Genomic DNA, 26,232 nt, shown 5'->3' with positions numbered 1-26,232 from the left:
TTCGCATTACATTAAAATAAAATTTTTTAAAAAAAATATTAGCTCTTTGGGTATAATAATTTTATTTCTGTGCAAATTTTTCTTTAATTTTAGTAAAATTAAATTTTGAAAAATTTATTATATAACGGCTAATGATTTATCTCTATATCTGTATCACTTATTCACTATTGAAATTCTCTGCAATCTTTTAATTCCGTCATCGGTTCCACAGCAGTATATTTAAAGGCAGGCATTTTAAACGGCAAGCATATTTGTATTCCTAAATTATTTAGTTTCCATAACTTGCTTCAGTATACTCCTTTTTTAAATTTTATAAAGGTATCTTGAACTTTATATTTTTTTCTTAAATATGATTCTGTGAACTTACAAATTTGATTTAGAAACGGCTGCAAAATGTTATAAAAATGTAGCCTGTAAAATAAATAATGTTTTTTTAAGGTGGCATTGTTTTCATTATTCTGATATTCTGTCTGCAAATTGCAGAGTGCAGAAAAGTCGTTAAGCAGAGAACACAATCAAGCCAAATGAAGACAAAATAAATGAATCAAACATAAAATATTATAAATCTACAATGCTTCGAACTGGAGATTTGACTTTCTTTCTTTTTATACTGTTTTGTTTAAGAATATTAAAAGATGCAAAAAGAAAAAAAAAAATCAGCCTTGTTAGTGAAATTTATATAACTGCTTCCCAAAACTGCTTCATTTATCGTAATACAATTATCATAGGTAATATTTAAGCAATAACTTTTATTTCCTTTTTAACTATTTTTTCTTTTATAGGAATTTCCTTATTTAGCTACAGGGATTAAAAATTTATATTAATAAAGAAACAGACAAGAGAAGCATCAGATTTTGCCATTTGTTTGCCACCCTTGAGAAAATTTAAGAGCTTTTTTCAAGTGTATGATATTCTTGAAAAAATCTTTTAGAAAATATTTCTAATTTTTTTTAAGAAAAATATATTAGAAAAAAACTGGCATTATAAGCTATATATATGTGTGTGTATAATGTCACGTCTTAATATGACTTTAATCCTAATTAATTACTTTTTTTTTAAATCTTTGTCAGACAATATAGACATATTTTATCAGACTACACTACTTTATTCGAAATTTTTTTCCTTTTTTTTCCTGATCCAAATCTCACTCTTTTATTTAATTAATTCAAACACGCGCTTTAAAAACTTGATGGTTATACCGTTCTCACGTTGCAAGCGCAGGGATGAAAATCTTGCCCACGGCATTCTTTCCAAAGATACTAAGATTCCCTTTTCTGAATGGATATGTGTCAAAGAAATTCCTATAAAAATCCCTCAATAAAAGAATTGAGGGAAAAGCTCTACACACCTTTTCTCTCATGCCCCGGTGTGAACGGACGCGTTTTTCACCAGTTTTACCCTCGTATATGTCATGCCCTACAGAGCAGAAATAAATTGAAGTTAATTCTAAAATTGTCGGCTTGTGGACTTGGCATATTTATGCAGCTTCTATTCTTAAAATTCAATAAAAGAATATTTTTTAAAAAATCAATCAAATGTAATATAAAATCAACATATAAAGGAAACAGGATTAACCACTTTTTATACTTTTTAACAAGCACAGTTCCGTGGTTGAGAGATCCCCTGAAAATATTATTCAGTGGGTGTGATATTTTTTGCGATATGTTACATTTTATATTATCGCAACATTTGGCACCATTCTTCAGGAATTTGTCAATCCCAATACTATTCTACAGTCCAATCAAATTGTTACGAAAAGCATCAAAATGAGGAAAAAAATACACAGCAACTATTATGTTGATTATCCAAAACAGGCATCTAAGATTGCAAAAAAGAGGGTGAAGCAATGAGGTGAAAGTTGACTCATTAAATTTTTGTATTTCAATAAAAAGCTCTCCATCGTAAAGGGAAAACTTAAATATAAAATTTATAGGAATTAAAATGACCTGTAGAATGACGCGTCGATCATTTTAATAGTTTAATCAGGTCAGATGTAAAATACTGTTAAAAATCTGCAAATTTGGAAAAATATTTTACTTTTTAAAAAAATTTGAATAAAATTTTTGGAATTTCACTTAAGTACAGTTCATTGGCAAAACTTTTAGATCGATATCTGTATTACATTTTTGAAAAATTTGATTTTGTTAAAAAATGCTTTTAATTCAATTTTCTATCAATCAGAATTCACAAACGGGGTAAAAAAAATCTTACTTTAAAAGTGTTATTCTACTTCTACTTTTTCAAGTATCATAAAAGAAATTTTCGAAAAAAAAAAGTGAAAATTAAATGTGTCATCAGCATCTTATCCCAATTTATTGAGCCTGAATTAATGACCTTCACCTTCACGAACACAATTATTTAAAGTTTTTAGAAAATATATTTCCAAAATTGGATTTTCTTGTCTTTAAAACTTAGTTTTCACTTTGTAATTAGATAATTAAGATACCACTTGCAACTGCAGAATATTTTTTTATCTTTGATTGCGGACAACTCAAAAGTATTTAAGGTATTTTTCAATGACTTTTTTCTACAAAACTGAATGAGTCAAAATAGTAATAATATTGCAGATCTCATCTGAAATTTTTTATTATTTATTCTTTTTTATGTAACGTATAATTAAGTGGAATTCTAAAAATTTCGCTCTTGTTTCTTAAAAAAAATTAAGAATATTTTTCCTAATTTTTACTTTTTTTTCCAGTTAAACTATTTACCTAATTAAACTAACTTAATGTTCTACAGCTAATTTTATTGGTTTTCCTAGTATCCACAACTTTTTAAATTCAAACTTTTACACTCAGATTAATAACTTTTTATTTAAACGCGAATATTAGTGCTTCTACTGATCACATCCCTTCCATTTTAACATATCCGGTGCAGATTTCGAGGCCTGTTTCGGATAGCCAACTTAACATTTTACACCTATAAAATTGCTGCTATGAATGACGGCATTCATTTATTTTTTTTGTTTTTTTCCCCCAAGTCAAAGGACAATTCGATTGAACTAGAATAGAATTTTTCGATAAAGTCACTCATCTTGTTGAAATATTTTTTTTAAGAAATTAAACTATTTTATAAGAAAACCGTAATGAGTTTTATGTTGCTCAGTTATTATTTTTCTTAGCTCGGTATGGTGAAACCCATAAATATTTGTTTCTTTTGAGTGTAAGGACAATTCTGTCTCACTCTTCAAATAAAATCCACTTTTTTAAAGATTCAAGATAATTATAAGCAAATCAAATATTTTTTTAAATCTTTTTTTTTTTGACAAATTTCAAATTTATTTCAAATACAATTTTTTAAAAGATATTAATTTTAAAAATGTAGAGTTGAAACTTTATTTTCTTATTAAAAGATAGCCAATCCTATTATATTACCTATTTTTAGTTATAGAAGCTGCAGTTGAAGAGTGTTTTCATTGATTTATACTAAAACATAAAGCAGGTTTTGCCCATAATCCTTCAGTTTTTTTTTTTTGAATATTTAAGCATGTAATAATTTCATAAAAAATATCAGAGTATTGCCAGATTCATAGATTAAAAGTGTGTATTCGAGTATTATAAAAAAAAATTATCTCTGCAATTATTTTTTACATATACTTTATACAATAATTTTTTTAAATTTCAATGATGGTTTAGCGATATTAATACCTATAAAATGGCAATGATGAAATATTCAAATATATATCAATTTTCTAAAATCAGTGGTTTAAATCAAGAGAAAGCAATGAAAAAGCCAAAAAGGACAATTTTTCGCCAAAAGTGAGCTACTTTTAGCGTTTAGTGGTTGCCAATCGCTTCATGCGTTAGAAAAAAGAAACTGTCAAACTCGGAACCATTCCGCTTACAGCTAGCATCCGTATGGTGCACGTGTTAGTAACGTGTTATCGATTCCTCCGAACAATTCTACCGGTTAAAACGAACGAGTCATCCTATCGTTTTCGTCGATTTAATGACAAATCCTTATGTCTTTTAGTCGAGGTGGTTTTGAAGAAAATATCGAAGCATGAAATCTTGGATGTTGGCTGTAATTGTAGCATGCAATGTGCAGCTTGTTCACAAATCTTCAAGTTCACAGTAAGTAAAATTTCTATCATTCTTGTCTGATTGTCTGTAAAAAATTAATCATGCTCTTGCTTTCTTTATATCAGAGACATTATAAATAAGTTTAATTTTGAAAATACACACATACTAAAGAACAGAATGCAGATGAATACAAAATAATGGAATATTGTCTTGCCATCTTCCTTGTTTGTAATAAGGAAAATAGAATGAAATGAAAACAAAAAGTGATTCGTAATTATTAGTTAATATGTTATTTTGTGAAATAAATGGTAACAGCAAAAAAAAAAAAAAAAAATTCATAATTATTCTAATTGATGGAGTTTTTTCAATTGGTAAATCATACAATTAGATAGTAAATGAAATATATAGGAAGGAAGGAAGGAATGAAGGTGTGTTCTCTGGCGTATGCTCCAGAATCGTAGTTCTTAGCTTTTGCCGGGTTAACATTAATCGAAATTCACGAATACCTCAATAAAATGAAATATATAGCTTATTTACTGATTAGGCAACAGCATCAATGGAATTGCATCAAGTTGAAATAAATAGTAATAAGTTAGGAAACTTCTTTAAAAATTATTTTAAAATGTTACATCAAAAGTATATTTTGTAAATGATTTTATAAATTATTTTAATTACTTGATCAAAATATATTCTGTAGATGACGTCCTCATTTGTAATATTATTTTCATGCTTGTTATTTCTGGGAAAGTTTCACTAATATGCGTATAATTGGAAAGTCAGCCTATAAATTAATATTGTTGGGGAGTATTTATATTCTTTAAAAACTAATTTAAGAAAAAATTTATTTATTTTTGTTTTATTTTTTAAGCAAATATTTTATTTCTGCTTTTATTACAAGATTTTGTATAAACTTATGAATCCTATAAATTTGTACTCTTTGGTTTTTTTTCTTTTTTTTTCGAAAAATTAAATCAAAGATTCTGAAGATATAATACAAGCCTCATTTATGCTATTTATTTTTTAAGTAAGCTAAGTAAATCAACCTTCTCTTATAACCCATATATATATATATATATATATATATATATAAAGCAACGAATATTTCTTGAATAGATCTTGTTCGTGAATTTATGTTTATTAATGAATATCCAATGAAAATTCAACTTGAATGAAGAAAAAATAATTAGAGGAAATTAGCTACATTGCAAAAAAAAAAAAAAAAAAAAACCTAGGAGAAAATTATTAATTTGACAGGAGAAGACATTGGAAAATCACTTTTCTAGCTTTTCATGTGTTTAAACATGTTTGGAAACAGCATTATGCATTTGCTATCTTATATCTTGTGTGCCGGCGTCCTGGCATAGAGGTACGCGTCTTCCGTGATCTGCGCTTCTTGGGTTCGAGTCCCGGCTTCGGCATGGTTGTTCTTTTGTGCTCTATCTGTGAGGTGTGTGAATGTGCTCCCTTGTAAAAAGGAGGTTGTGCAAGCGAATGTGACGCATGAAGTAGCGAAGTCTTACTCTTGTCCCTAGTTGGCGCTACGAAAAAACAAGAGACGCTCTCTCGGCTTAAATCGCTGACCGATAACTGTCAAATAACAACCAAATGTGCCTTTCTATTGCAGTTCTTATGACCTTAATGATTTTTTTTAATTCTCTCTCTCTTAACTTTTTAAATTATTGGCTAGTAATAGCAAACGTTGTTTCAATTTTCAAATGTTTTTGATGACTGAATGCTCTTAATAATTCTCCAGAACTAAGTATCTGAAGAGCTATAACAAAATCTCGCAACTAATGCGAAATTTCGTACACGCTAAGAAAACACATGAGAACCAATATTCTGTTCTTTGTGTAAATTTTACATAATAATAATAAAAAAAAAGCTATATTTTTTTTAGAAAATCAAGAATTTATTCTTTCAAACTATGTATCATCTTGAGATTGCAAATATTTTTTTCACATGGAACACGATATGCATTTCTTTAATTTTCTGTTGAATTTTTCAAAATTGAGGAATTAGATTTGTAATTTAGTTTTAGGCGCTCAGTATTTTAGATATAATTAGATCTTATATTTGAAGAGGAAATATAGAAATGGAGTGAAACAAATGAATCAACTGAAATTTCTTGGGAGATGATGTTAGTTGCCTTGCAATATTTTTTGGGATAATAATTATTACTGGTTGCATTTTTGCTTATTAGTTTTATCCTAAATTACTTTTCCAAAAATAACATAAAAAATATTTATGAAATATTATACATTTCTTTGCAGTAAGGTTTTGCTGAATGGATTTCAATCAATGCAATTTCTTACCAATCTAAATTATTTATAATTTTTTGTGTATTTAACTAATTATAGGTTGTGCTATTTTTACTTTATATTTTCACTTAAAAAAATTCCTAGAGAAAACCTGGCTTTCCTGGAACTAATAAATATTATGTATATAAATAGAGTATTTTGAATTTTTTTCAAAAAATTTGAAATTTAAAAATTTAAGTCTTACTTATTACTCAGGGACTAATTAGTTTATATAAATGAGTAGTCTAATTATTCATGATAATTTGGGATAAAACTTACAAGACAAAGCTACAAATATCCGTATTGTTAAAATTCATAATTCAAAAACAGTATTCTTTAGAATAGTGATTGGTTTCTTGATCTCTGCCAGTGAATGCATTGTTTGGGGTATCTTTTCCTGAGAAGGATCATTTATCGTCTTGCCAATAGAGAGAGAAAGGGAGAAACTTATTTTTGGAAATTGTTTCATTTTGTACTTTTTCTCTTCTCTAGAACTCTCAAAAATGTGAGTATTTGAATTCTTCATTCTTTTGGATTTCTTAAACAGAAAAAATATTAAAACTGGTGGGTGATCCAGTTTTCTTATATCTTTTAATGCGCACTTTCGAACGATACAAATATCAATCAAAATGCATTATCCCTGTTCTGTATTATATATATATATATATATATATATATATATATATATATATATATATATATATATATATATATATAATTCTAACATTATCATTATTTCAAGAATTAATTATTTTAATAAATAATTAATTAATTTCAGAATTTATTTATTTATTATTAGTTCGTTGTTTTCAGAATTAAGAACCCTCAGGAAGAACTCGAGGAAATTAGAGCTCTAGATTATGTTTTTATTTCAAAACGAATGCTAAATGTCTCCCCTCCCTTTCTGATATTTCAACACAGATTAATTTACATTTAGATGCTGATGTTGCAAAAAATTATTCGTGATTTATAATGGTTTCTTTTTGTCCAATAAAGAGACCAATCTAATTTACTGTTTGACTATGGAATGTATTAATTACTTAGCATTGTGAACGTTTTTTTAAATAAACACTGGAGTTATGAAGGGATAAAGGATGAAAACAAAAATAGGACAAAAAAGTATAATCGAATGTTTTCTTTTTTAATAAATAGATTTATGATGGGTATTATTGTGTAAACTCATAATAAGTATAAAAGTAATATTGAAAAATGAATGATATTAAACTTTTATTTTCTTATTTAAAAAAAAAACTCTTTTGAACTTTGTTGCTAATTTTTTACTTAAAATTTTAAGAAATTTATTTTTAATTTGCGCCATTTTATTTTTATAGAATAATTTCTTTCTTTTTTCTCTCTCTTTCTCTTTTTTTTTTGCAATTACATTTCATTTCCTGATCTCTTAATGGTCTGCATGAATTTCGAAGATTTAATAAATTTTTAAATTCTGCATTTCGAAATCAATAAGTCTCATTTTAAAAGAATACGAGATGTGTCATTATTTTTAGTTTGCTTCGAAAAAATATTACCATTATTTAATTTATAAAAATAAACGCTTTAGAAAAAAAATTTTTTTTTGCTTTGATTATTGCTGAAATCGTAATGTAAATCACTCGATACAGTCATTCCTTATTGATTTCTCGGAAATCCTGAGTTCATTATGGAAATGTTATTCTCTACCCATCATTTTGACAGGAAAAATAATAATGTGTTTCACCCATGTTTTCTGAAGAATTCTAATTTATTAAAGGATTGGAAGCTTCGTCACATCTTCGAAATAGAAGCTGTTTGCCTTTGTCGAGAAATTTGGCTTTTTTTCTGACTAGACATCGTGGCGCTGCTTTGGTTAGTCGAATTCATTTTATTTGAAAACTCAATAACAGAGAGAGAAAAAATGCTGCATGCAGATTTCAGTGGATAATTCATTTAATATCGGAAGTGAGTTATTCTGAATGTCAGTCAAATTAATTGTTACGAAAATATAGTTTTCTATGTAGTGATTTTTAAATCGGTCAAAATGTCACTAAAGGAGTGTAGAAATGTGGATTTATTGTATTATTTACTATACACTTGTCTATGAATTCATTTTTCTTTTTAAGTAATACGAAATATCTTTATATGTAATATCTTCACTTGAGGATGAATATAAGAAGTTGAAATTCTTTCTGTTTAAAAATAAAATGTAACTCGTTCATTTTGAAGGAGACGAGGGAGTTACAGTAGTCACCGGATATGAACCAATTTTTCGATGTTCTTTAAAAGATAACGATAATAATAACACATGAATGCTTTATAGTCTGCAATTATGTTTTATGCGAGAAATTACTTTGTACGTAGGTTTTATACGTAATGATTGTTAAATCCGCAATTTACTGAAACTCCGTTGTATTCAGTAATATTACAAGAAGGAGCACAAATGTTTGAAAATAGACTAATTTTAAAAAGTTTTCATTATTTTCTTACTTCTAAGTTTAAGCTTAACTGTAAATAGCATAAAGTTACAAAAAATCTTAGGAAATATTATTAAAAGCATTCAATTTGGAAATAAATAAACCGAATGGTCATAGCATAATAATTAATATTGAAAAAAATGTGAAATATTTATAGCAAAAATTAAAGTGAGTTGTATTTTATTACGTTAATGAAAAGTTTTGTAAAATATATTGAAAAATATTTTCTAAGGAAAAAAAAAATTGTATGGAAAAAAAAAATGCTTTTTCTGATGCTTTAAAAAATTAAGTAATGCGACATCCTATTGCGCTATAATATTTTTAGGAGTTTTTATACAAAGCGTTAAAATTTTGCTTAATTTATAATTAAATAAAATTCTAATTAAAATTTCAAAAAGTGTTTCCAAAGATACTTAGTCTCACCCTCCAGGTGTACCATATATGTTAGTTTACGTCCAATGTTCTACCCTGTATATGTTTGTATTCTGTGGGTAATATTTATTTCAACACGTATTTCGCAGAAAGAAGGCTAATTTAAAAGCATTATTATGTTATAATTAATATATATGTTATAATTATGCTATAGATTATAAAAAATATATATTATGTTATAGATAGTATATATTTTTTCAATACAACTGTATATAGTCATTAGATATGATTAAAAAATAAACATACTTGCTGTGTTTTTTAGCAACGAGCTTTAACACTATTTAAACATTTGCCCCATACCTTGTTTTGACTTAAACATTATTTACGCTTGTTCTTTGCATTAGGGAAAAATGTTAACTATTACTATACGGATATATGAAATAAAAATATTGTACAAAATGCTTATATTCATACTCATAATGTGTTTTGCAATTTTTAAAAAAAATCATATTATGTTGGCCTATTTAATGCTTTTCAGTTACTTTTTTTCCCATCATTGATCTTCCGGCACAATGTTTTAAAAAGCTATTCCATTAAGAAATTACTTTTCATTTTCCCTCGAATTCCGTTTGACTTCATGATTTTTTTTTTTTTTTTTTTTCGATTCATTCTCTACATGAGTTGAGATCTATAAAATCTTAAAAGTGTTGTTTCTTATTTTATTCTTTTCATGGAAAATTTCGCGAAAAAAAATGAATACCTGCTTTCGCAGTTCACAAATGGAAAAATATTTCTGTATAATTTTCAATTTCTCCTGAAATCTCCGTGCAAAGAGAAAATGATTTACTTACATAAACTATAAACTAATTCCTTCGTTCTTTTTTATTCTTTTATCACGAATCTCTTTGTGATGTTTATGACTCTCTTGTATAATATCCGTCTGACTGACTCGGATTTCTTTAAGCCTTTTATCTATTCACTGCTAACATGTCGATTGTCGAGCGACCAACTTTGCTGTGTCATGTTAGTGGTGTAACACGACTTGGAATGAAATACAAAATGTCTGCAACGTTTTGCATTCTTGTGCAATAATTCTATTTTGAACTTTATCAAGAATCGGTTGTCTCTTATCTGGGCCAGAAATAATCGCCTTACAAATTCCGCTATTTAAATGTTAAGAAAAGACCTGCGTCGAAAAATTGTGTAATTTATTTTATTGCCAAAATTATGGTCAGTTGTTTTATAGAAATAATAATTCCGAAATCTTCATTTAAAGTTAAAAAATTATATCATTTTCGAAGTTTGCCATTTAGCTTTTGGCTTTAAACATTTGACTAAATAATTATCTCACATCCTATTAATCTTATATTTGGAACAAAAATTAAAAGTTAATGGTACACATAAAAGGGAAGATAGGATTATAACGATTTGCTGATTTTCGTTATCTGCTGTTATATTTCGTTTGTCTAAATGGTTACGATTAAATCTTTCTCCAACTAATCGGATTTCAATGAAATTTATAATTACTGTTTGCAATGTTTGACATCATCCGCCCTCGTTCGAGTAGTTTCTGCTGCTAACTCTCATTTATATGCTCTAGAATTAGAATATAAAGTTTTATATTTTTGTAACATTTATTAGTTTTATTTCTTAAAGTAAAAAGTTTTCGAAGGAAAAAAGTAATATGTACACTTGCCAGAAAATGTCTGCATACAAACGCGCAGTAAACATTCTAGATAGAATAAAAGTAGTGACAATATTAATTTAATTTTTATTTAAAGTATTTCTTAAAAAATTCATTAAATATCAGTAACAATTTCAGAAATATAACACACATTGTTTTAAAGTAATAATAAAAATAATTTAAAATTACACAAAAAAGCTATCAGAAAAAGTTTGCGTACAGATGAAATAAGTCGTCAAAAAATAGTTTCCATAGATTGTCAATTAAACTTTAATATCTGGTTGGATAACCTTTATGTCTTAGAACCCCTGTCAATCGTTTAGGCATAGATTGGTGGTTTTCTCAAATGAAATATTATTCTATTCCATCCTAATCATTCTTTTCGGCATATCTTTCATTGTTAAATTATGTGGCAGAATCTTGCTTTCCAGTCGGCCCCATAAATGTTCAGTGGGGCTTAAGTCTAGCAATTGTGGAGGAGTATGCAACTAATGTTTAAGCCAGAGTTTTACGTTGCCAGAGTTTTACGTTGTGGGCAGTATGTTTTATATCATTGTCTTGTTGAAACCAAAAGTAATCGCCAAGGTTCAAATCTTGTGCACTCTATTTCAAATTTTCTTTTAATATTTTCAGATATCCCATATGAACTAATGTGGAGACTATAAAAATTAATCAACCTACTCCACTTGCTGCCATGCATCCCCAAATCATGACACCACCTCCGCCGTAGGCACAATATTTTGCTTCTCTAAAGCCTTACTTTGTTTTCTCCATACCAGAGATACAAAACTTGCTTTCATCAGAAAATATTACTTTTTCTCAAAACTCAGACGGTTTATTTACATATTCATTAGCAAAATGTAAACGTTTTTTCTTACTGACAGCTGGAATGTGTGGCTTTCTACGAGCTACACGGCTATGATAGTCGGCCTTTTTCAGTATTTCTCGTATGTGAAGAGATATTTTAAATATTTCTCTAATATCAATTACTCTTTGAATTTTAACATACGGATTTCAGGATATATTTCTTTTCTCGTAAAGTCAGCTTAGATGGCAACCAATATGTGGCTTTGAGATAACAGATTTCGATGACTTGTGATTATTGATCACTCTTTGGATAGAAGAATTAGTTCTTCCAACTACCTTGTTAATTGCTCGAAGAGTTTTACCTCCATTTTTTAGTCTTAAGATGATCATCCGGAGTAATCTCTTTTTCTTTAGAATCCATTTGAAGTCAAACACAATAGCATTATCTTTGAAAAATCTTCAAAATGCAATTTTAAATTTACTTAACAAAATTAAATACTTGTTTTACAAGTTCATGGAGGCTAAAAAATGAAGATTAAATTGCAAATATCCTTTTAATTTGTACCTACACGCAAGTTTTTTCTGATAACTTTTTTTTGTAATTTTAAAATTATTATTATTATTACTTTAAAACCATGTGTGTTGTAGTTCTGAAATTGTTACTGACGTTTAATGAACTGTTCAAGAAATACCTTAAATAAAAATTAAATTAATATTGTCACTATAATATACTTTTATTCTGTCTAGAATTTCGTTTGTACGCAGACATTTTCTGGCAAATGTATGTATCTCTCTATGAAGAACAAGCAAATAAAACTTACCTTGCAAGGTTTTGCATTTTTTTTTTTTTTTTTTTACAAAACTTGAATAGAATATGAAATTAAATTTTTTTTGGCTAACTTGCACTTTTAATGCGCTAAATTCGTTCCATCCGTAAAAAAACAAAAAGAAAACACACACACACACAAATTATATATTTAAGGTGAATTTAACTTTCTTAAATCAAAAATTTTCTTTTATTTATCTTATATTGCATGATTTGAAGATTATTCTATGATGGAATCTCTCTGAAACAATACTACCTGGAGTAAAGACGCTACTTGAGCATTAATTATTTTTACATTTTATACTCATCATCATCATTCAGCTTTTTTATTAATCGAAAACATTTTCCGTTCTACGAGAGATGCTTGAATATTAATATCGAGGTTTTTAGAAGTAAATAGTATTACACACTCGTGAGATTCGATCCAATTGATTTTTTTTTCGTGTTGTACTAGGAATATAAACTTCCAATTACAGTCGGTGGGTCTATAAAGTCGGGTGAAGATCATCTAAACACCCGAATGCAGTTTTGGCACACTTCGTGCCATTTGCAGTTCCATCGGTTGCTTTTATTAATAGCTTCTTGATATTATCTATGAATTCGAACATTTCCGTCAATTGTCAGAATTCAATATTTGCATCATTTGAGTTCTGGAACTGTTTAGTAATCAATTAATGATTTATTGAACATTATTCAAAGTTCATCAAATATTAACTGCAAAAAAAAAAAAAAAATCGTGGATATGCCATTTTGCTAAAGATTGGTGTATGTAGGACTTATTTTTAGCGATGCCATCTTTGTCGTGATAAGACGACATTATGTGGAATGCGGAAATTTAAAATATGCTGGTCACTAAATTATCGACTCTTTGCAAATTTTTTTTAGGAATGATGTTGTGAAACAAGCGTAGACAATAGACAAAGGAGGAAATAATGGATACAAATTCTTTACTGTTGAAAAATGCGAAAGAAATGTAAAACATGAAAGTTTCCTTGGCGATTGGAATAAATAGCTACTGCTATACCTTAAAATTCATGATTTCGTGATAACATTCTGATAACGCACTGTTTTCCGAAAATGCTTACGTATAATAAGGAACCCCCCTTTTTTTTCATTCGCAGTCTTATTTCTGTGTAAAAAAATTGAATAGCCAAAATTTAAGTAAGAAAATATTTTCGTGCTTAGTTATTTTTTTTATCCAAGTTATTAACATTTCTGCATTTCAAAACGATTTCTTTTGTAATTAAATATTTCAAACTGTTGCATCTAGAATATTTTAATGCTAGCCGGTGACCGGTTTAATTGCCAATAATATTTATTGTATTTAACTTCGATTAAATATTTTGACGAAAAAAATATTTTTAAAAATTATTAAAATTTACAAAAAAAATTCTAGACATTAAATATGATCATTACAGAGACAAATTTTAATAAAATAAATTTTAAAGTGGTTTAAAATCCATCTTGTGCAATGTTTTCAGGAGCTATTGCGAGTAAACGTCAAAATCCTGATTCATTTTTTGTTAATAAACATTCTTATAACAAATGACACTAAGTTTCCCATTGCCACTCTACAATTTATAATTGTTTCATTATTGTTCGATTATGAAGATTGTTGTTAAGCAGGATTTTATTAGAAGATTATTCATTTCTTTTAATGGGCCCTGCTGATTTACCCTTCAATCTTTTTTTGTTTGCTTTCTTGAACTAGAATCTTATCTTCATTCTCCTTCTCTGTGACTTGGATTGCAACTACTTTTTTAATAGCTTGACTGTTCTTTCATAAAAAAGGAACATTCAATAATTTTTGATTTTAGCACTAGAAATATTTCTTCAAAACTAGTTCGCTGTTAGCATTCGTCTCGGATAGGAAATCATTTTCAATTTACTGTCATTTTATTAATAGACACAAGACATTTGGCAGTTATTATCACTTAGCATAGTGATAATTATTGTTATCAAATGATTTACAATAAATTATAGAAAAAAATATTTAACCGATCAACAAGAAAGTGGGTCTGCATCAGAATTGTAATGAATGCAAGGAAATGACTGCTTTCTACCACGCACACATTTGATACTCCAATTTTGCAAATTAGCATTGAACTTTCCTGAGAATCTTCGGCCGCGGTGGTTTGCTTTAGGTGTGAGATCGGAGTATCCTACGTTCAAGACCCGATTTCATCGAAGGATCGTCGTGTCAGTTGGTCTGGAATACGCTAAATGTATCGAGCACAAACGCATTCCCGCTGCTACGGCACGGAAGCTTGAAAATCAGATTGGCGCTCTCGTCGTTGTCAGTTGGAAATGACGTCCCATAGTAACTCTAACATTGCTTCACAATGTCATGTTATTGTCAAATGCTATATCATCAAATTTGTTGCTCACATCTCCGGAAGCGAGGGCAAAACAAAATTTTTTCAGTCATCTGTATGGTAGTTAGAAAAACTTCAAATTTTTTTTCCTTTATTTTTTTCTTAAATCTTCTATTTTTTGCTTATTTTCATTTCTTATTAATTATGTTGCCAAGATCCTTTTCCATTGCTTCTTTTTCAGATGGATCAATTAGAAAGGAAGATTTTATTATTATTAAGTGAACCTTTGTTGGAATCTTTCCGAAGTGACTCTTTTGGACATAAACTGTTCTTTAAGGTTGCATGCTAATATTTAAAGCAGAAAATCGAACTATTAAGATCAAACACAAATGAAGACAAACCTCGCAATTGGTTATTTCTTGCAACTTATTCTATCCTATAGTTTCAGATATTTTTGTCAGTTAATAAAAAAATATTGCGATTAGGAAAAAATTAAAAGTATTTTTTTAATGTTTAATACTTAAATAAACAAAGAAATAAAAATATGTTTGAAGAAACCAACTGACTTAAATTAAATTCCACGATATATACAGTAGGCAAAATGATTATTTGTACACCACTTTTTTTAAAAGTTTTAGAAACATATAAGCAGCTATTTAAATGTCCGACTAGTTGGCGGATTCATGGATATGAAGATATATCGAAATGATTTATCTGAAATTAAATATAACCAGTATCCTCGGCAAAATAACGGGTCGCCAGAGGCGACTCATAAAACAATAATGATGCTACATTTTTTTAAGTAACATGCCACATCTTATTTGTGCTATCGGTTTCCTGCGTCTTCATTGATTTAACAGGGTGTTGGTTTCAGCCATACCTACACACGAAACCTCTTCTTGACTCTATTTCATGCACAGTTAACATGATATATCTTATCGAAAAGCCTCTTCTGCGATCCGAGTAACAATGAGCCAAAAGGATGCAGCGCATAGCAGTCAAGCATCGCTTCATATCCATGTGTCCTCCTCTGTCATGCCTGGCGTAGCGTAGCATTCGGTTCTGAGCTGTCCTGATATATTAGACGCCGTTTTGTAAGCTTGGCTAGACGTGTTTAGAGCAGAATCTTTTCAGAGGCGAGTTTCGGAGCACATAAATCTGACCAGGCACTCCGGCTCGAATGAAATGGCCATCTGCCAAAGTTTATTGACCTCTCGGGTAGGGGGCTTTAGTACTTATTTCGTCATATATAATTAATTCATGCATTAACGCATTACAGTGATTTCTCTTCGGAAGGTTATTTCAGAGAAGACGGCATCGATTGTGTCGATGCTGTCACGAAATGATGTACAGACAAATTATGCGCAAAGAGAAATTGACTGGACAAAAACTTTAAAAAGCAGTAGCTTTGTTTCATTCATACGAATGGTTTCGAGGGTGCCGTTTTTTTAGTGAATGGGAGACATTTATGGTTATATCCATGCGTCGTGCACAAGTGATGCAAGGGCCACTTATTGAAGTTCTCTTTTCAGGTGTCGTTTATGACTGCAGTGAGAGATACAAATTATGCATCACGTGTTTCGGGGAACTCGGAATGACTTGATCGCATGGGATCGTGCGATTTGTCACGTGAAGTGGCCGAGAAGGTGAAGGAGTGACCTTGGAATCCTAATAAGGTTGTCTCTCAATTTGCTGGTCTTGTTGAATTAGATATTTGGATTCATTCCACAGAAAAAGGTTTTGGCGGATTCATATCTATGTTGACTTCAGTTAAAAATTTCATAACGCGGTTTTTTTTTATAACTCTTGTAAAAAAAATTTTAATTAATTTTTGTAACCTTATTTTTTGCATTTAATAATTTTATTTCTTCTCGTAACCTTCAATTTTTAACTTGTTCTTTTATTTTTATGATGCTTTTTGTTATCCACATATTGTATTTTTTGCGAATCTAATATATTTAATTTAAAGTCTCCTAGCTAATCTATCTAAAATACTTCTAATATGAAAGTGTGTTTTTTTAATCATGCAAATTTATTGAATGCGTTAACATTTATTTAGATGACTGCCTATGTTCGAGGCCATTTTATTGAATTTTTTTTAAAGTTTTGTTTAGTGTTTTGTAATTAAATAGTACATAAAAATAATAAAAATCTATAAAGCAAATTCCTATACTAATCCCATTTTTTTTAATTGACAAATTTGAAATAAATTTGAACAAAATTTGACCTAAATTTCTGAAGTTATCGGAGAAAACCTCAAAATTCAGTTTAATTTTTATTTAATTGAAATTGTAAAAAATAATCCCTCGGAGATGCACATTTCCACCCTTTAAGGTATATATGTGCTAAATTTGGTAGTTTTAGGTCAAACAGTCTGGTCTGTAGAGCATCAACACAGGCCCATTCATCTTTCTTATAGTAGAGATTCTGTAAAACATCCTTTCTTCGCCTTTTACACCTTTTCAATTATTTAGAGAGAATTCGCTTGTTAAATTATTAATATATTATTTAAACTATCGAAAAACATCTATTCAATAATGAGTGAATTTTGTTTTCTTCTTTGCCGAAAGACCATTGCTATCTTTCACTATGCTTTAGAACATGTATGAGACTTCGCCCAAAAGTTACTTCTCAATCGTGGATTTAATGCATATGAGAACAATAATTAAAATTTAAAAGCCAAAGAACTGTTATACCAAGCCAAATAGAAATCATTAAAAATGATTTCACAATTTTTTCAAATTTAATAATATTCAATATTATTTATTTTACTCATTGATATTGCTAGGTTGATCATTGTTTTATCAGTGAGAATTGCGCCAGCTAATGCAATTTTTTTCCTTTGTCTCCTCAACTTTGTTTAGTCTTTGTGTAGTTTTATTTATAAATATAGCATGTGGGAAATAATGTTAAGCTCTATAACATAGACAAATGTTGTCTAATCTTAATTCTTACGTCATGGATTTTAAGTGGAAGAGAATTCCAATCCGCCACTGTTCGTGATTTTATGAAATTTGCCTGGATATAATTTATTAGTATTTTTTTTTATCTTCTGCAAACATAAAGAACTCAAATTAAATGAATGAAACTAATGCAATGAAGATCATCTCAAATCTCTTTAGAATGAAAATTAATACTTAAATATCTTATAATACCCCTCAAAAAAAAAAAAAAAAAAAAAAACTTTCCGTCTTGGGAAAAAAAAAAAATATTATCTCTTTGGTGATTATAAATCTTTTATCAGTATAAATGTCATAGTTGACATCTGAGATGCTAAAATTTTCATATCCCTCTATTTATTATTAAGCATTATAAATCAATTTTCCTGAAATAGTTTCTTTTTATTTGTAATATCGTTTCTTTACGATTTCATTGCATTAAAAAAAATCTACTCATTTATTCTTTTACATTTCTATTTGAGTAAAATTTTAAATTAATTTCTAATAGAAAATTGTAATTATGGTTAATTTGTTCAGATATTTTTCTTTTAGAGATTTATCAATACTCTTGCTTAAAAGATATTTGCTGGATAATGAATATTTTAGAACATTTCAAATTTATGATTCTTAAATGTGTTTTATAAACTTTCATTCTTTTCCATTGCATTCATTCAAACTTTTCTTTTCTAATTGTTGCCATTCGAAGAAATTTGAAAATAAAACAGTTTTCCACATAAAAAATTTCACTAATCTTTTTGATGACTAAATGATAACTATATATATTATTTAAAATTTAATATAGATTTCTCTGTTATCTCTGAAATTGGATTTCTAGAAGGTTAAGGTAAACATAAAATAAAAATTTTCGAGATTTCACTTATGCTGTTTGTAGGTCAAGGAATCAATTTGAAGTTATCGGCATCACTTTCTGACTTTTTTTCTTCTCCTCGAAGGATTGGAACACGTTCACTTTCTGACATAGTTAAAACTAGCCGTTACCTCGAGCCATTCTGCTCGCGCAACCTGTTGTGGCCTATTTCCGTATTTTCCTATGACATCACGTGACTACTTTTTAGATTCAAAACAAGCTGATTAAGGCAGTGGGGGAATACCAGGTCGATGATTAATGGCTCAACAATCGTTAAGTTCAACGTTCTGGAAGATTCCCGCTTGTACTCCATTAAGAGTTGGTTTTGCTAGCGCATAATTGCCGAAATGGAATTATTTCGGTTGTCAGATTCACGCTTTCAAATGTTTGCTTTATTGTTTGATAAAATGATAACTGGAAATTTAAAATTTTACTTATTTAATTATTTTCATAATATTATTGATGACACTGTTACCTCTCTACATCTTTTCACTGAAGTCTCCTGTCAAACAGAAATCAGTTTTATAGTCACGATACGGTTTTTAAAATTTTAAAAATGTATGCTTTTTTTTTTTTTTTCATAAAAGAAATAGGGAAGGATGTAGAAAGATGGGATTGAAATGAATGAACTGTATATTTTTCTTAATGAACGTGGTTTGAGATGGTTTTTCAAGTTATTTATTCTTTCAAATATTGAAGAATCTAAAAAAGAGAAAAATAGAAAAGGCAGAAGGTGTTGTGAAACCCACGACGAAATTTAACAATACACAGATGATAGAGATGAAAAAGTATATCGATATTGATTGTATACGAGACAAAAATTCTTATGCAAAAAAGCTGTCAAAGTTTTAAAAAAATCCTGAGGTAGTTAAAATTTATAAATTTACAGATATCTATATATTTAAAATGAACAATTTAAAACTTTGTAGTCATTCAGTCTCATATATTGGTCTGCTTATTTTTATTTTGTATAAAAGTTGACCCCTAGATACATAAACAATGGCTGTCCGTCCTCCACCATTTTAGATTGAAATCGAGAAAACACTGTATATTCTCTACAGGGAAAAACGTGCGACAGAGTTCTCACAACCACTGTACCGATTTTGATAATTTTTATTGAACATAAAAATTGTATGATCCTTTGATATATCATGAGTAGTCGTCCCCCCACCATTTTTGGGATAAGTCTCAAAAGCGCACCTTTATTGTACATTCTCTGTCGGGGGAGAAACTCGGCTTAGTTCCTTAACACCCAACTAACTGTGTGGTACGATTTTGAAAATGGTTGTTTCATGTGAATGCTTATGACGCCATCAGTAGTCATCTACATCTTATTTCTCTGTTTTGAGAGGTATTGCAAAATACAACTTTGAAAAAGCCTTCAGCCTTACTACTGGGCAGATTTCCCCAATTTCTTTGTCAGATTGATCATTTCAGCTTGACAACCAACTTGACCAATCAGAATTTTTAACCTAATTGTGCAAGTATATACCTGCATTGGTATAATTTAAAATAAAATTTTGTTTCTTTTATTTGTTTTACCTTGATTATGCCTGTGTTGTGAGCAGATGTAGTTCATCAAAGTTAATTATCATGATTAAATTAATTTCAACCATGGAAATGTTATTTATATAATCAAGTCCACCCATTTTGATGAAAGACATCTTATCAGATTTAAAGAAACTGCTCGTTAAAAATATGATTACATAATAATAATAGCGCATTCTGATTGATTAGCTACGCTTATGAAATGGCGAAATCGTTCCAGTTGCTGAGGTTGGAAGTTCTAATTTTTATTTTGCAATATCTCTGGCAGGCGGAAGCAGGGGTGGTAGACAGCCCTTGATTACGTATCTAGGGATCATAAGTTTATTTACGAATGAAATAAAAATTGCCTAAATCTATATATAGAGGTTTTATTGAATGGTTGTGTCTGGGGCGCTCTATGAAGGATCATTTTTTGTGTGTGTGTGTGTGTGTCTCACAGAGAAAGTTCTGTAAATAGTGTTATAGAAATATCCCCGAAAATGAACAACAGTTGAGAGCGGATGACAATTGATGGCGCATCTAGATATCACTAAATTTTAAATGAGAGCAAATTTGCGTCATCGGTCCAATGATTCTGACTGAAGGACTGGCTTTTTTTATTTTCTCAGTTATTATGAAATGTTGAGCGGATAACTGATTGCTTCTGTTTCACTGAAAATGGTAGAGATCGCTACTTTTATTAAAATATTAAAGAACTATGAACCATTATGGAGATCTAAATATATGATATGTGAAAAATATCCGAATATTTTAAATTTAAAGCTTGGGTGGTCTATTTCTTATTGAAATTATAACAAAAATCAATGATTTCATATAGCACTGCTATAGACACAGCGTTGGTTGGTTTTCCTGTATACTAAATTTCCATTTTTATTATATTTTCAATTTTGTTGCAAATTTATTTTTATATATTGTTTTATTTGTTTTATAATTTTACTTTTACTTTAAATGTCTATTTGTATTAATTAGAAATAAAAATGTGAAAGACAAAACAAAAAATTATTATTGAAGAAAAAAAATCTGAGAATAAGACCAAATCTAAAAGTCCTTGAGAGAAAAATAAGAAACTAGTTATTGAAAAGAACATTTTTTTTTTTTGTATGAATCAATTTTTATATCTTTATATATCCGATTAAGGACTATTATCATGATCAATAAAAATTAAGAGGGACAGATTTTCGTTTAAAATATTAATTTCCATTTTCAAAATCTGCACTCTGAGAATCTTACAAATCAATCTATAATTTTAAGTACATTGAAATAATATTGCAAAATATACTTATTTCATTATTTTTAATACTCATGTTTTTTATGAAGGAATGCTACAAATGATTAGTAAAGCGATTAAATTAATTCCACGAATGATTATTGAAGTCACTATGCATGAACAACATATGATATGTAATTCTTTGTTTAGGTAGTTTCTTTCTTGTTGCTTATTTAACTCTTAACTACATCTACTATTCTTAAAAAATAAATAGTCTTTTTTTTTTTTTACTTATTTTTCTTATAAATAGAGGAATTAATCTCAAATGATATGCAATTTAAAAACTTATTTGGTCTAAATGTTTAAGTTTTTCTTTATTTTTTAAATGTTGCTTTAGGAATTTTTAAATGTTAATTCTTTTCATTTCATGTACCTGCAGAACATATTTATGCAAGTGATTTTCTCTTACTTATTATTTATTCTATTAAAACATTAATAAACCTGAATTTCTCGATGTGCTTGCTGTTATCTATATTTCTGGATTGTGTTGATGAGGCGACCAAGTGGAGAACTCCTTAATTATTTGTATACGAATTGTTTTACCGAAATGACCAGTTTTAATAACTGTAGGTCGCAAGTTCTTTTAAGTTCTATAAATCCTCTATTCCATGGAAGGATTAGAAGGAACAGATATAAGGTTAAAAAAAAATCTTTAAATGACTATGTATTATGAACCATATTTAAAAAAGGATAATACACCTATACATATATCATATACGTATCATACTTTTTTTTTTTTTTTTTTTTTACAATTGCATGTAAGGACTTCAGAGGAATGTTACATTTTATGTTGATTTTTAATATTCAGGCATTTATATTTAATTAAAATATATGAAATTTTGAAAATCTCAATTAAACATGAAAATCTCAATTCTCAAATAATAACTTTTTTAAAATCAAAAGTGCTGCTCAATCAAATGTAACGATATATTTCGTTGGTAATAATAACTTGTATTGATTTGCTGTAGCTGCTTTCAATTATTGTATGTTATCACAAAATAGTGTGCGTCCTGAACGGTCTAACTGCTGCATTCAAGTGTCAAATGTTTTATTGTGTGTGGTTGTTGTCTTATGGTATTTATTGATTTAACAACGAAGATGCGACTTTATAGATCTTAAGTGATATGATAACATGAAGCATTTTTTTAAAATATATTATTAAGAATTGCATAATTTTCTAAATCCGAATACAATTTTAAATTTTTTATATAAGATTCTAAATTGGATTTTAATATGAAAATTTGATTTCATTCCTTTTTTATTAATTATAAAAAGAATAATGGATAAAATATTTTGATATTAGATCGTTTTCTTTTTTCCATTTGACAAATGATATTCATTTTCGTCATATTTTTTTATTTCGAAACTTAAAAAAAGGTTTATTTCATCTGGAATAGCCAGCCAATCATAGAACGCGCCGAAGTATGTTTACCTTCAGTTCCCAAACCAGTCTGAGAGTGGCCAGGAAGAGAGATGGCATCGAGTCTGACTGCAGGAAGTCCTGAATGGATTGTTCTTCTACCTTTACATCCTGAAGTGTTTCGTGATTCATCTCTCCTACTATTTTCGAAGCTCACCTAACTGGTCGTTCATGCAACCGCAACACGTCTGCGATATTTCAATGTTTCGTTAAGAGAGAGAGGGAAAAAACAAACAAACTGGATTTCAATGCCGGTGAAAGTGGGGAGAAGGTTTAAATGGCCGCTCTGTCGGATGGGGAACGATGTCAATTCATATTCTTGTGAAAAACATGAAATGCATTGTGCCAGTTTAATTTTAGAATTTGTTTCGCATTAACGACAAGAAAAAGTACATGACATCATAATAATTCGCACAGTGGGATGTAGACGACAGACACAATTACGTTTATCATGTGACGTAAAAACCTCTGGAATCCACTGCATTCTTTCAAGATGATTTTTTAAACAATTTTCTGCGTTATTGTTTATATGAGTCATTTTATGAAGCATTTGTGTGGTTATTAATAAACATGAGAAGAAAAGATTAATATTCTTTTGAAAGCATAAATTTCTTCCTGGCCCCTACAAGTATTAATTCATTGTAAGATGATTTGTTCACATCATGATTCATTCATGCATTTGGACATTGACTTTTCCATTGCATTAATGACACGCGCTGAAAATTTTCTGAAATAGCAAAAATGTTTAACTTTAATTTTAAAGATAACCTGTGCAAACAAACTGCCCAAAAGATGAAATTTACGGTCTTGCATTAATGTTTGTATCTATATCCTTCATTATGATTTAGAAATTAATTATGGTTCTCGGGAAGAAAATAACTGTGTTTTTATATGAAAGGCATCTATTGAGTATTAAAAAATTTCTTTCTATTGTCATTGAGTGGATCTAGAACGTGGTTAAACTAGAATGTGTAATCCTAGATCAGTGGTGTAGTAACTGAGGAAGAAAGGGGGGGGGGGTATAGATGCTGCTACCTTAGAAGGTGGGATTTAAACATGCATATTACACATTTCAAATCAAAATGTGACGAAAAGGTGAAAAAATGACTATATGCCGCGGGCGAAGTTTACTCATGCAAAACCCCGGATGGTGACTAGGGGAAAAGCGTTTGGTACCCCGATTACCGCTTACCGTTACGTCGCTATTCCAGAATGTCTTTGATTTTAAGTTTTTGAGAAGAGAAACCACTTTAATTAATCTTAAATTGATTTCCAAAATCTTTTGGTTAAATGTTTTAACATAAATATTGGGACGAATTAATTTTCTAATTTAAATATTTCACAATTTTAAGTGTTCAGGACTCAGAATCAACCGGGGGAAAGTCGTTTCATACCTTCGCTTGCTAATCAAAATTTGTCTCTTTACATAGGAGTTAATTCTGATTCATTCGAAAATACCAGGTATGCCGGTGAATAATTCCTAATATTTTTTTGAAGAAAACAATGTCTTATGTCTTGAGAGAAAGATAAAAATACTTTATTTAAAGTAGGCACCATAGCTAAGTATATATTTTGCTCACCTGTTTGTTAAATAATGAATGCCCCCTCCCCCACATGAAAACTTATTTGCACTTTGAGACGATCCAATCAGGAAGACATTTTTCGACGTCTTCGTAATTATTGCTGGGAAGTGTGTGAGACATCGATGAATATAAAGGATAATCACACGCATTTTTCTTTTAATTAAACAAGAAAAGCAGTGACGTGCCGCAGTGGTTTTTATTTTGCTCGAAATGAAACATGCTTACTTCACACACGCAATATTAGACTAAGTCAAATTCGGATGCACAACGACGGCATTTTGACAGGTGCAACAAACTGAAGGTGAACCAACCATTACTTCCAGCATTATCAACTTAAGGATTATTAAGCAGCACAATTAGTATTTTTAAATGAATATATCTGTATATTCCTATTAGTTTGGACTCTTGTATCATTTATTTCTCTTTTACTGGTTTGCGCGTGTAAAACGCACATATTTATTCTTGAATAAGTAAGCAAAAATAGTTTTTGTAAATCATCTCTTTTGCTTGATAATAAAAAAAAAATTTCTTCTGTGAACATATTTAATGCACAAATGGAAGTGGGAATGAGAAAAGATGAATGAGTTATTTCTGGAAATCTTTCATGAACTATATATAAACCCACTAAATAATTGTAGAATTTTTTACCTCTTCTTAATACTTGTTATTGCTAATATTTTCAAGAAGCAGACGTGCATTCATTCTTCCTTTTATACCGTTACTGCATCTAAGAATAATCTCAATAAATTGCAAAGTAATAAGACTTAAAACTTCCTTCGCAGAGAAAATGTGTTGGTAATTTTTTTGTTTATGACAGGAAAATTTGTCTGAAATACAAAGAGAATACGTCATATTAGCATGTTTTGCATACGTAAGTTAAGAAATTAATATGGAACAATGTACTAGCTTGAGACGCATTGAGGACTGCGAAGCATTTTTTTCGCATCGATTTTTCATCGAAGAAGATGTACTGTTCATCATATATGCATTAAAGGAAAAATGTTGCTATTGAGTAAAATTCGATATTAATTTTTAAGATATCGCAAAATGTAATTATATGTATATTTTTTTCTTTTGAGATTTTAACACGTTGGCTGCCGCTTGACTCGCCTGTGGTTCGCACCTACTATCCAATTAGATGACTCTTTCTCTACTACAGTTAAGAGATGGAAAAGAAGTGGGTCATCTAATTAGATAGATTATTGTAATCACAACGGTGAATTAGTCTACAGAAGTGTTGAAATGATCAACTATTCTACAACTTTTAATAGAATTTGGTGTTAATTAGTATCGTTTATAAAGAATGTTTTTCCGATTCCAAATTTTTATTATTAGAAATAACGTTTTATGTGAAGGTTGCCTGTCTATTATGAGAAATGGCAAAAGATGCAATGTGTCTATTTTTATGGAAACTTTTGCCTATATTGAGTCTAATCTAGTCTTCTGAAGCCAGTGACGGAGGCCTTAAGCAAAACGCATTGCCTCTATTTTGACAAGATGATCAATTTAGTTTCCTGTTTAAACGCATTTTTAGCATAATAATATTTTATTTTAGGTTCATCTTTTTTATTTTATTAACTTTACGGATATGCATGTGTTTTTCTTTACTAATCACGATTGCATGCTTCCCGACATCTGCATTTGTACATAGTATTATTGGAGCAGATGTTCAGTGTTAATAAATGCTCTTAAATGAACATAATGAATCATTTATGAACCTGACCGATTATACTTAATAAAGTGTTAATATTATTCTAATATTTTTGATTCATCGAATTCCTTTTTTTTTATTTATTAGGCACCTTGGAAAATAAGTTCTTTTGTTGATCTTCTTGCG

General features: G+C 29.1%; 2 protein-coding genes across 2 annotated transcripts in view; one reads left to right on the top strand and one right to left on the bottom strand.

Annotated features, from left to right (window-relative positions):
• Positions 1-10,107, bottom strand: part of LOC129962602 (protein aurora borealis-like) — a 102,083-nt gene extending 91,976 nt beyond the window's left edge. The window contains exon 1 of the mRNA XM_056076420.1: positions 9,990-10,107. The gene's annotated coding sequence lies outside the window, so the exon portion shown is untranslated. The remainder of the gene's footprint in view (positions 1-9,989) is intronic.
• LOC129962603 (phosphatidylserine decarboxylase proenzyme, mitochondrial-like) overlaps positions 3,851-26,232 on the top strand; it is a 64,034-nt gene continuing 41,652 nt past the window's right edge. The window contains exon 1 of the mRNA XM_056076422.1: positions 3,851-4,073. Within this exon, the coding sequence (XP_055932397.1) occupies positions 4,003-4,073 (71 nt within the window). The 5' untranslated portion in view covers positions 3,851-4,002. The remainder of the gene's footprint in view (positions 4,074-26,232) is intronic.

This window comes from Argiope bruennichi, chromosome 3 (genome assembly GCF_947563725.1).
Source record: "Argiope bruennichi chromosome 3, qqArgBrue1.1, whole genome shotgun sequence".
In the NCBI taxonomy this organism is placed as follows: domain Eukaryota; kingdom Metazoa; phylum Arthropoda; class Arachnida; order Araneae; family Araneidae; genus Argiope; species Argiope bruennichi.
This window is presented reverse-complemented; position numbering and strand designations above follow the sequence as displayed.